This window comes from Pan troglodytes, chromosome 14, assembly GCF_028858775.2.
Source record: "Pan troglodytes isolate AG18354 chromosome 14, NHGRI_mPanTro3-v2.0_pri, whole genome shotgun sequence".
Classification (NCBI taxonomy): domain Eukaryota; kingdom Metazoa; phylum Chordata; class Mammalia; order Primates; family Hominidae; genus Pan; species Pan troglodytes.
Window position 1 is genome coordinate 25,382,816 of NC_072412.2, and position 11,775 is coordinate 25,394,590.

Here is an 11,775-nt window from a genome sequence, read left to right on the forward strand (position 1 = left end):
CAAGAAATGTGAGTTTCTGAATATAACATTAAAACCACATTACTGTATTTGTCTTTGTGTGAAGCTGAGAAACCAGGCAAGTTACTTAAGGTCTCTACGGCTGATCCTTGTCTATAAACTGGAGATAATAATAGAATCAATCTCATAGGGTTATCCTGAGGATAAAATAAGACGCTATATATAACATAATTAGCATAATATCTGGCACATAAAAAGCCACCCCATAAATGTTAGCTGTTATACATAATAAAATACATTTTCTATTCATTTAGAACGTAAGCTCCAGGAAAACAAAGATTTTTGTAGTTTTAGTCACTGTTACATCTCCAGCCTCTACAGCAGTATCTAGTATAAATCAGACTTTCAATTAATATTGCTCAATTAATCAATTTAGAAATGTGTTACCCATAAACTTCTTTGACTAAGATACTGCCACTGTGCCAAGCTTAAATTTTCCATTTATAACCAGTAGACATTATATAAAGTACAAAACTTAATAAAAAGCATCAACACATTAACTACACAAACTTCAACTTCAAAGTTTGTTCTACTCAAAAATAGCTATTATAGGCCGGGCGCGGTGGCTCACACCTGTAATCCCAGCACTTTGGGAGGCCAAGGCAGGCAGATCATGAAGTCAGGAGTTCGAGACCAGCCTGACTGACATGGTAAAAACCCGTCTCTCCTAAAAATACAAAGAAATTAGCCAGGCATGGTGGCGTGCGCCTGTAATCCCAGCTACTCAGGAGGCTGAGGCAGGAGAATTGCTTGAACCCGGGAGGCAGAGGTTGCAGTGAGCCAAGATTGTGCCACTGTACTACAGCCTGGGTGACAGAGCAGGACTCTGTCTCAAAAAATAAATAAATAAATAAATAAATAAAATAGCTATTATATGACATCATTCTGATTTCATTTCATTCCTGCAATCTCTCTCGTAAGACTTTTTTAAATGCTGAAGTTGAAGCTATTAATCAGCTGTTGATGCCAATAAAATAAACAGCAACTGAGCCATATTCCAGAGATGATGAGCTATTTTATATTTGATGAGTACATTTTCCACTGAAACATATTCAAAAGATCAGTATTAATTATTGCATCTATATAGTACAACTTACATATCTAAACACAAATAATAAAATGTGTTAATGTCCACTTCCCATTTGTTTGGAAAAAGAATGAGTAAAAGGCAGGTGAACATGAATTATTTTAAATGCTACTTCCTTCTTTGATTAACATTTGATTAAGTGTAGTGATGATGGTGCATGTGAAAGAGTTTGCCAAGTACCTACTCAAAGCTACCCTACTCTTCTTCCATTGTAAAAGCATCGGAAATTGGCTCGTGGACAGCCTGGCAGTTAGGTGTGACCATGAGACTAAGTTCTCATGAATGGAATGGGAGAGTAAGCGATACATCCTACTCTCAGGCTAGTGCGTGGACCTCCTTCCTACCAGCTAGAACCTAGATATGGTTGCGACTTACCTTGATCATACAAATGGTAGCCTGGAGCAGTGATGCCCCATAAATCTTTCTGAAGTAATGAGTATGTTCTGTATTTGTGCTGTCCAATACAGAAGCCACTAGCCAAATGTGACTATTAAGCACCTGAATGTGGCTAGTATGAATGAGCTAAATTTTAAATTTTATTTGATTTTAATTAATTTCCATTTAAATAGTCACATGTGGCTAGCAGCTACTGTACTGAACAGCACAGTTGTAGAATCATTCTGTTAGCTGAGTGGGTTCCAAGAGGATTTCCTTCCCTGGACTGTTAACATAAGTAAGAAACTTCTAGCTTATTGAGCCATTGCATTTTGGGGTTTTTACATAGACTTCATGGTAACTAATACAATGATTTTGATATAATATGTGAAACTATTAATAAATACCTCTGAGGAGGGAAGTAGAACTGGTTAAGAGGAACACAAAAGTGGCTTTTCCTTTTAACTCTACATACTTCATTTAGTTTGAAGTTCTTTTACAGTACTTTCCTTATAAGAACTTTTTATATGTAAACCATCAAACAGAACAAAGAAACAAAAACAGGTTTCCTAACTCAGTCTTTCTACACGGTTCTGTATATAAATTTTTAGAAGCTAAGTAATATCACTTTAGAAAAAGTAATGTGTACATTCCAAGATTAAAAAGAAGCATGCTGGGAATTAACTTAATTGTATATTATTACATAAAGCTCTCTGAAGGCAATCTGTGTGTTTAAGACATCTTTGCATTCATTCCTCTGTCCTATACTGCTTAACCATACTGCTTTACTACTCATATATATATTATCTGAATGAGTATCACATTAAAACTGGAAAAAATTGAAGACAAACATACTATACAAGGTCTAAGAATTTCATTTCTGCAAGTGCTCCAATCAAGCCTGTTCCTTATGGAAAGGACTCCATAGTACCTCTGTAATAGGTTCCATCTCTCAAGTCAGGCTGAGATGCTAGTTGTTCCTTGACGCCATCTAACCGCTGTTGCAGTTCTTCTGATGTTATTTCTCCTAAAACAATGAAAAACTGCTCATTTAAGAATTCTGAATTAAGTTTTATGAGACCTCATGAAGGGTAAGACTAATCTTTAGTAACCTATAGAAGACAAATGTCTTATTACTTTCATATGTTCTGTAAATTGAAGACAGTTAAAAATATTCAACTGGTACAAATGTGCATCAATTCGGTTGTGCTTCATTTATTAATCTTTTATTAAAAATTATTAAAATAAGATTTAATTTGAATAGTTGGTAAAGTGCTGCCAGTTGATACACTTAGGAATCTATAAGCTGTAACTGTGGATTTTTGTCAGTTAAAAAGAAATTAAGGGAGCATTTATAGAGAAAACTTCAAATATTTACTTGAATTTTATCCCAAATACTTCATTATATGGGTCATCAATATACAAACACACAATATATAAACATACAAATTTCCATTAGTTCATTTGTAAAAACTTTATGGAACACATTGGGCTTTGGGGGGAGCTATTAATTCAGCTGAATAGATAAATTATAATACCCCAAATGAGTTCAAATTGGGTTTTAAGTCATATTTTATTTGTATAAAAATTACAAATAGGACCATATATGTAAATACTTAACACCATTATGTACATTAACCTGTTTCTTAGTTTGGCATTTGTATAATAGTGCTCCATGTCCCCTATTTTCACCTTATAAAATACAGAAGCCAGTGATTTTCTACTTTATTATACTAAAAAGTTCTTAAACTCACAAAAACAATATACTATATTTTCATAAAGAGAAGCAGGGAAAAAGAATACCAATTCTCCTTATCTTGAAATCCTTCCATCTAAATGAGGAAAAAAGGGTGTTTCCTCTTTTACCCATCTCTTACCAGGGGTGCCTAAAAGATTATGGTCTCTCATAAGCCGATAATCTTCATCATTGAGTTCATTAATAAACTGATAATAGGCCTCTTCTCTGTGGAGACGCTCTTGCTGCCATCTTCTCTCATTTTCATGATGATTATGGTCTTGAGGTAAGGTTTCTTCACTGCCACCATCTGATCTCGATCTAGACTGATTCATCCTGAGATTCCTGGCTTTCTGTTCAAACAATATAAACAGCATTCAAGGTGTTAAGTCATGGACCACATTTGGCTTTGTATTTTTAACTTGCAGTTTTTCTTAATTTTTAAATGTTGTCCCCTACCCAAATACTGTATTTGCCAAATCTTGCAGTGAGAAGCTTACATATAAAATGAAAAACAGCTTCTAGGAAATACAACACAATTGGCACTTACTTCTTTGCCTAAAGCCATTAAGTCAGACTGGATTTGGGTTTACCACACAATGCTCATGCCTGAATACCATAGTGATTATCTCATTTTTGACCATGTTGACGATCTGGAAAAGTTGATCCAGAAGTCCTCATTTATGTTTCAGTATCTGGGTACTTCACATTAATTACAAATTTTAGGCTTGAATTATGCACATTCTTCACTTAATGAGCAAAGGGATACTGGGATGATATAATGTACATTTGTTTTCAGTAAGGTATTCTTTCCAAAATAAGGCTCATGAATGTAATATTATCCCCCACTGTACTTTGTTGAGGTGAAAATCATTTAGCCTAATTAATATCTACTGAACAGACTGGAAGGTGGTCTCTTATTAAAGCTTACCAGGAAGACTTTGAAACCCAACAGGAAACAAGATATCATGTACGGCTCAAGGATTGTGAAAGTGCATCAGAGCACTTTGTATCACCCCATATCAAACCTCATCCTTAAGCCTGGAATGGTTAGTCCCAGGAGTTTCAGAATGCCAGTGAAACTTCCTGACTTTGCCTAAGAAACCACTATTTTTGGATTATATTTAAGTGTCACTCCTGAGAAGCTCACTTTTAAATTACATGGAAATCAAGAGAGAAAGATGTTTGTTTCATAAATATTTTAGAATTTCTTAAATACATCTATTCAGTAAGTCACACTAAAGCAATGGTTCTCAAACTCACTTAAGGGTATTTTTAAAAATCTAGATGCCCAAATCTCATCCCCAATCCTTGATTAGAGTTTTCCAGGGTAGGACCAGGTCTGCTGTTAAGAGCTAATTTGGGTGTTCCGCAGATGAAATAAACTCTTCCTCGACAATTTCTGGCATGTCACTAAAGGGTATGAGTAATACAGCACCTGACTCAGTAGAGGCTGGAGGCTCAAATGGCTAGGCTACCAGTGAAGCAACTGTGCAACTCTGCCTCTTGAAATACACTAGGTATTTAATAAGCAAGCTGCTTTAAATATAAGGTGAAATTAGCCCACAAGTCTAAAATACTGTTGGAGTAAGCAACTATTCAATTTCACCTGTAACACTAAATTACAAATTCAAGGATTTTTTTCACTGTGGTTATTTTATTATGTCATTTTGAACAAATGACCTAGTAACATTATCCACTCAAATATGAACTAACACTACTAAAAACTCAAGATTTCTATCTTCAGATTAAGACCATAATTAGCAAAGAGCATATTTCGTAGGTACAGCAATAATAGGATTTTTGTAATAAATAATTTTACAAGTTGAAGCCTATCATAAAATCAAGTTACCCTAATATTATTTAAAACTTGAGCTTCTCCTTAAAGGTAATTTTCTTATACAATTAATCACAATGAAAACAAAGCGAATACCTTATTTTCCTTTCAACACGCTTTTAACATATGCCATGGTATCCATCCTTCAATTGTTTGTGCCTTTTTTGAGAGCTGCCCATCTGAAGCAATAAAAGAGAGTTGAATAATTCAATAAACTGTTTCTTTAAAGGCCAGGAACGGGTGGTAGTCTCCCCACTCTGCTGCAAAGCCAAAGCAAATTCTCCAGTGGATTTTGTTAGACACATCTAGAAAATTAGATCCCCATACAATTAGGTCACGAAAACCTCCCGCAAGGCCCCTACCTTCCGCAACAAACTTAGGCCTTTCGTCCTACACTGTCACTGTTCCTGGGTTTACGCCTCCTCTCTCAAAGGCCTTCCTTCCTATCCCGTTCCCATTCGGACGTTACCAGGGTTAGGCGTCTCCGGCTTACTTCTAAACCTTGACTTTCTTGCCACCCCCGCCCTCCGTCCCGCTACTGGTTTCTTTCCCGGCCGTTGCGACGGAAGCTCGCGCCGGGGGGCGATCCCCACTACGATAAATAAAGTGGGCTCAAGAGGCCCAACCAACCTCTTCCCAACCGAGCCTCAATTAACGCTTCCCTTAGAGACCTAGATCCTCACAAGGAAGCAGGTGATAGACGGTGCATCCCAACCAATCACCAGCCAGCGGAGCGCAAAAAGAAGGCAGTTAACCAATCGGAGAAGAGATGGGTGGCTCGAAGGATGGCCTGCTTTCCCCGGCGTCTCCAGGAAGTAGTGGTGGGACCCAGATCTTTCCCTCGAGCCCACCTCTCCAGGTCTTGGGCCTTCGCCCTCCTCTCCGGAAAACGTGTGCTGTGGGCGGCCGTTCTCTCGGGTGCTGGAGGCTGTGGTTGGGAGGCGGGATAGGCTTGCCGCCGCGCCTCCACAGCCCGCTGTGCCCTCGAATTGGCCACTGAGGAGAGAAGCCGGAAGCCCGTGCTGCAGCGTGGGGTCGTCCAGCTGGAGGGGATACTCGGGAGGAAGAACGGCAGATCCCAGCCCTTCTTTCCCGACAGCCACGCCGCCCACTTGGCGGAGGGGAGTCGCTCCGCAGCCGGCCCGGAGCTCGCCCGTGCGACTGAAAACTGCGTCCGTCGGGAGCTAGGGTGCTTGGCGTCCCGCGTTCCGCCCTCTTGCGCCGCCCTTACAGTGCCTCCTCCTCGAGGCCAAATGCCCGGCCGCTCAGCGCTCGTGGCAGCCGCGTAGTCGCAGAGACACAGTCTGCTTTCCAGGCTTGGGAAGTCCCAGCACTTAACTCTGCGCCTCGGTGTCGCTTGTTTGCCAGCCAGACTATAAAGTGCACCCAACGGTGTATGCGTCTCTTTACTTCCGGGTGTAACGTACTACCCAGCCAGGCCCTTTCCCTTGCTGTGCGTTGGAACCTGGAAATTACAAACCCTAATAAATTCTGAAGTCTGTCTGTCTATCTATCTCTATTTGAGACAAGGTCTCATCCTGTCGCCCAGGCTGGAGCGATCGTAGCTCACTGCAGCCTCCAGCGATCCTCCCTCCTCATCCCAGTAGCTGGAACTACAGGCGCTTGCCACTAATTTCACATTTTTTCTTTTGTAGAGACGGGGGTCTCGCTATGTTGCCCAGGCTGGTTTCGTACTCGGCCTCAAGCAATCCTCTCACCTCAGCAAAATGGGATTACAGGCATGAGGCACCGCACCCCACTATATTTTGTGTTTTTTCACCTTCCTGCTAGGAAAGCAGTTTGAAACTCCCAACATTCCTCTCTCTGATTTTATTTCTGAGATGTGAGGCTTACTAAACTTACCTCACCATTAGTTAAGATGCTGAGTAGGTCTCTGTCTAACCTGGTATAGTCCCCTTTCCTGACATCCCTACCATCTGATGACTTCACTGGAGAGTGCTCACAATGCCGTTACTTGTTATTCTTCCGTTTGTTCTTTCATTTCTGCATTAACTTTTGAGGAACTACCATATCCCCATTATTATGCTGGGCACCTGGATAACACGCTACATGCAGTCCTTAGCATCAATGAGCTACCAGTGTAGTAAGGATCTATGGACAAGTGTTTAAAATAAGCATATGGATATGGATACTAAAATGGAAATATATAAAACAGCCTAGAAAGCCCTTCCAGATCTTTCTGCTGCTTACATTTACAGGCTGTTGTCTTGGCACTCCGAAACTGCTTGAAGTTCCGCCACAAGATATGGGAACTCCTAAGCAACCCCCAACTCCACTTTTACCTAATTTCCTCTGTCTCCCAAAACTCAGCTCAGTTCTCATCTTTAAGGAATTTTTCCTAATACCTCTGAAGTAACACCCTTACCTCACCCTCCAGCCCGATATTTACACATAAAACTAAGCAAATGTCCCTTTTGGGGGCTCCCATACTCCCTCTATATATAACCCTATTTTAGCATGTATTCATGTATTTAACAAATACTGAGTGTGACTATGTATTAGGTGCTGGTGATGACAGCCGTGAATCAGACAGTCATGTCCTCATAGAATGAAGTCCTTGCCCTCTTTTCCCATGGAAAAAGAGCCATTGAGCAAATACTTAAAATGATTTTCTGTTTTTAGGTCTTTACTACCTAGAGTCTGAACTCCTTGAGTGTGATCAAATGGTCTAGTTCATTTTTGTAATCCCAGAACTTAGCACAGCACTTGGCAGAACATTCTCCTCAGCCTACTGCATAGATGAGCAGAGAAAAGTGCAATCTTTTGGCAAACGGGATTAATGCACATAGTACAACGACTTCAGATATTGTGAACACACATCATAGAAAATAACAAGTAGAAATCATTTTTAATATCTGTGAATTTTGGAGAGTGCAATCAAATGCAATAATCCAAGTGCAAATACTTTTTGCATGTTGAGTGGAAAAGACATGTGTCTCTTCCTATTTTTCCTATTTCCTATTATATACCCTAAGAATAAAAAAAAACTATTATAAAAATGTCTAAATAAAAATCCAATCAAGTGATTTACCAGGTAGGAAGCTGCAGGTTTTTGTGAGTAGAGAGTCAGGTAATGTATGTAACTTGAATCCAACACCTTGCTTCAGTTTTTGTAGTCCAAGACAAAATGACTACAAAGAGGGGCTTAGATACAACAGCTGGAACAGACAGATGAATCATTCTGGATATCTACTCCAGGTCTCAGAACCTGCCAAGGTCTCTGGTCTGATTAATTTCTGTTTATTGGATTGGTACCTGGCCTTTGTAATGTGTATGCCTCATGTAACTCCTGGACTTTTTACAATTAGGAATACAAAGGTGTAAAATAATTAAAACCATAACATTAAAAGGATTCTCTGTATATCTGGTAAATTATGTACTTGTCATGTTTAAAAGATTTTGGCTTCATAAAACGACAGCCTTAATTACAATTTAAAACAAAATGGAGCACTCGATTTCAAGTTTTAAGTTTAAGTTGAAATCTTACTAAGTTTATGGATGGCATCAGAGCAGCAAAGAGAAATATAGGCTCCCCATATTGTTTTATTATTAGTTTAAAAATTATTATATACGATTTAAAGATGAAATTACATGTAACATTTGAAGTACTTGTGAATGAGATAAAATATTAAATTTATAAATACAGTTTAAAATGTTGGTTTGAAGATAATTAAATATGTATATGAATGAGATTGAAAGTTAGTGAAGGGCTAATTCCAAATGACTGTTAAGATTTACTATACTTGACCAGGCACAGCTGCTCACACCTGTAATCCCAGCACTTTGGGAGGCCAAGGCGGGCAGATCACGAGGTCAAGAGATTGAGACCATCCTGGCCAACACGGTGAAACCCCATCTCTACTAAAAATACAAAAATTAGCTGGGCGTGGTGGCGCACACCTGTAGTCCCAGCTACTTGGGAGGCTGAGGCAGGAGAATCGCTTGAACTTGGGAGGTGGAGGTTGCAGTGAGCTGAGATCGTGCCACTGCACTCCAGCCTGGTAACAGAGCGAGACTCCATCTCAAAAAAAAACAAAAACAGAAAGATTTACTATGCTTACCACTAGAATAATAAGAGCTGTAAACCAAACGTAAAAACCTAAGTTGTAACTAGGACATTGAATTTGGAACTAATAAGTTGAATATTAACTGTTTAAGACAAAGATTTTTTAAATAATATGTTCTTTATTTCCTTATAGCTCTTTTAACAGCCTTATTGAGATATAATTCACATACCATAAAATTTGCCCATTTAAGGTATATAATCCAGTGGTTTTTAGTATAATCAGACTTGCGCAGCATTCACCACAATCTAATTGTAAAACATGTTCATCTCCCCAAAGGAAACCCTATACCTATTAACAATTACTCTCATTCCTACTCCACCCTATTCCCAGCCCCTGGCAATTACTAATGTACTTTCTGTCTCTGGATTTGCCTATTCTGAGCATTTCAAACAAATGGTATTCTACGTCATGTGGTCTTTTGTGTCTGGTTTCTTTCACTTAGCATAATGTTTTCAAGGGTCATCATGTTGTAGCATGTCTCAGTATTTCATTCCTCAAGAGAAACTTCGGAATAGTCCTTTTCTGCATATAAAAACAACCCTCAAGGATACTCCTGATAACCAGGGTCTTAATTAGGCCAGAGATGGTCTTGGATCAGGTTATCTAGAAACGAAACCTGAGACAAGGATTGTTATTGAAGTGTTTTATTAGGACGGTGCACTCTGGAGAAGGGGATAGAGGAAACAGGATTGGCCAGGAGGACAAGGAAACAAGAATGAGCCTCCACTGATCCCGTGAAATTCACCACCAAGTGGCCTTGTTGGCCAGCTCTTTGTACGTACATGCCTGTCCCTCATTGGGTGAGATCTTCAGGGGCAGGATTGCAGCAGAACCTCATGCGTGAGGTGGCTCCTGTTTTAGCCAAGGGAAATTCTCTAGAGAAGAAGGCAGCTGAAATTGTTATCCAACACTCCCAGCAGCTGGAGTACAGATGCATGAGCTTATAGAGTGGATTTGGGCAGGAAACAAAAAACGTTCACTATGGTCCACGCTTTGTATTGCTGAGATCTTTTGCTTCTCATGTGAAATTTCTCCATCTGAGCAGTTTCTAATCCCAATTTCTGGGAAATTTTTAAAAGACAAGGGTATTGGGACAAACTACAGCCCCTGTTGCCGCAGCTGGTTCCAAGGCCATAACTGATACTTATTATCTCCCTCCTGCACTACCCTTTCTAGATTCCCCTCCACCTCAGCTAGCACTTCTGCTGGTGCAGGTGGCTTGACTGATGGATTGAACCAGGCACTCATCCCTGAGGGGTTTCAGACCCTGATTATCATGCTTTTACCAGGCTATGGTGGCTGTACTTATTCATTTACAGTTACAACTAGGCACAGGAATACCAAGAAATGCCCCCATTGGATCTCCTGAGTACCCAGTGCATTCCTCTCTGGTCTAATTATGTAGCAGCAGCCTCCACCTTGTTCTGATGGTTTGCTTGCAGGTCTTCCAACATTAAGAGCCCACAGTGATCAGAGAGCAGCCATAGCTTTCAGTTTAGTGGGACTCTTACTGTGTCGTATGATGAAAGCATCCCACCTCTGAGTATAGGACCTGATTATCCCTTGATCACTGGATCCATGTATTCTATCTACTGTGGACACAGCACCATATACCAGCCATTGGTTTAAGGTGTATATTTTTATTATCCTGAAGGATAATGCTCCAACCTCACAAGGGGTTATTTCCAAGGTGGAATTTCAGCTATGCCTTCCATAGGCCATTGCTCCACTCTATCAATTTGATAGCTTCCAAGTGGTATGGTATGTGGTATGACCAGTGGATCCTCTGGTCAGGTGCCCAACACTGTATCTTCTTGCTGGAAAGTGAGACCCTTGGTCTGAGGCAGTGTTATGTGAGATCCTGTGTCAGACTGTCTGACATTCTGTAAGTCCTTCAGTAGTGGTACTGGCTGAAGCACTGCAGGCAGGAAAAGCAAACCTGTACTGGGAATTTATGTCAAACCCAGTCATGATGAAATGGGACTCTTTCCAGGCTGGAAGGACCCAGTGTAATCAACTTGCCACCCGGTAGCTGTTTGGCATTCTTGAGCACTCAGTGTTGGTCTCTGCTGCAAACAGGTCAGACATTCGATAGCAGAAGTAGTTTTATCAGCTTTGGAGAGAGTCCAAGCTGTTGGGCCCATGCATAGCCTCCACCTCTGCTACATGGCTACTCCCTCTATGGGCCCCTTGTGCGAGAACTGGGGTGGCCACAGACAGAGGCTGCCTGGTATCTGCTGGCCTAGACATCTTGTCTACACAGTTGGTTGATGCCTCTTCTGCAGTGGAAACTTTCTAATGGGCATTATGTACTAAAAGGTCCTTACACTATGTGCCCCTTCCCATAAGTGTATTTTCCTGCCTATTCTCCAGCCTTTCCCAATCTTCCTTCTTCCAGGCCCTTGACCAACAAGCGAAGCTAACATTTGTCATTGTCCATAAGTATATGGGCAACATACTTCTATGTCCAAAGTCGATGACTAAATGCACTGCTTGAAGCTCTGCCAAATGTTATGCTTTCCCTTTCATCTCTTTCAGAACCACCCCTGAGTGGGGCAGCAGTGCTGCAGCAGGTATTTCCAGCTTGCATCCACACCCAGCTGACCATCTAAGATCCAAGCTTGGATTTTTTTCT

At 40.4% G+C, this 11,775-nt stretch overlaps 1 protein-coding gene across 26 annotated transcripts in view; it reads right to left on the reverse strand.

Annotated features, from left to right (window-relative positions):
* The window catches only part of RNF6 (ring finger protein 6), a 127,713-nt gene extending 120,470 nt beyond the window's left edge, over window positions 1-7,243 (reverse strand). For 4 of the 26 annotated variants that reach the window (XR_008538744.2, XR_008538741.2, XR_010150402.1 and 1 more), the window contains exons 1-4: window positions 5,683-6,221; window positions 5,149-5,231; window positions 3,358-3,568; window positions 2,412-2,507 (exon numbers count right to left, since the gene is read on the reverse strand). Coding sequence is in view for 15 of the 26 variants with exons in the window: in XM_016925087.3 (XP_016780576.1) it covers window positions 2,412-2,507; window positions 3,358-3,550 (289 nt within the window). In the remaining 11 variants the exon portion in view is untranslated. Of the gene's footprint in view, window positions 1-2,411; window positions 2,508-3,357; window positions 3,569-5,148; window positions 5,232-5,414; window positions 6,518-6,915 lie in introns of those variants that run through there. The other 22 variants (XR_010150404.1, XR_010150398.1, XM_016925087.3 and 19 more) reach the window with 19 other exon arrangements.
* Between the last annotated feature and the right edge of the window lie 4,532 nt (window positions 7,244-11,775).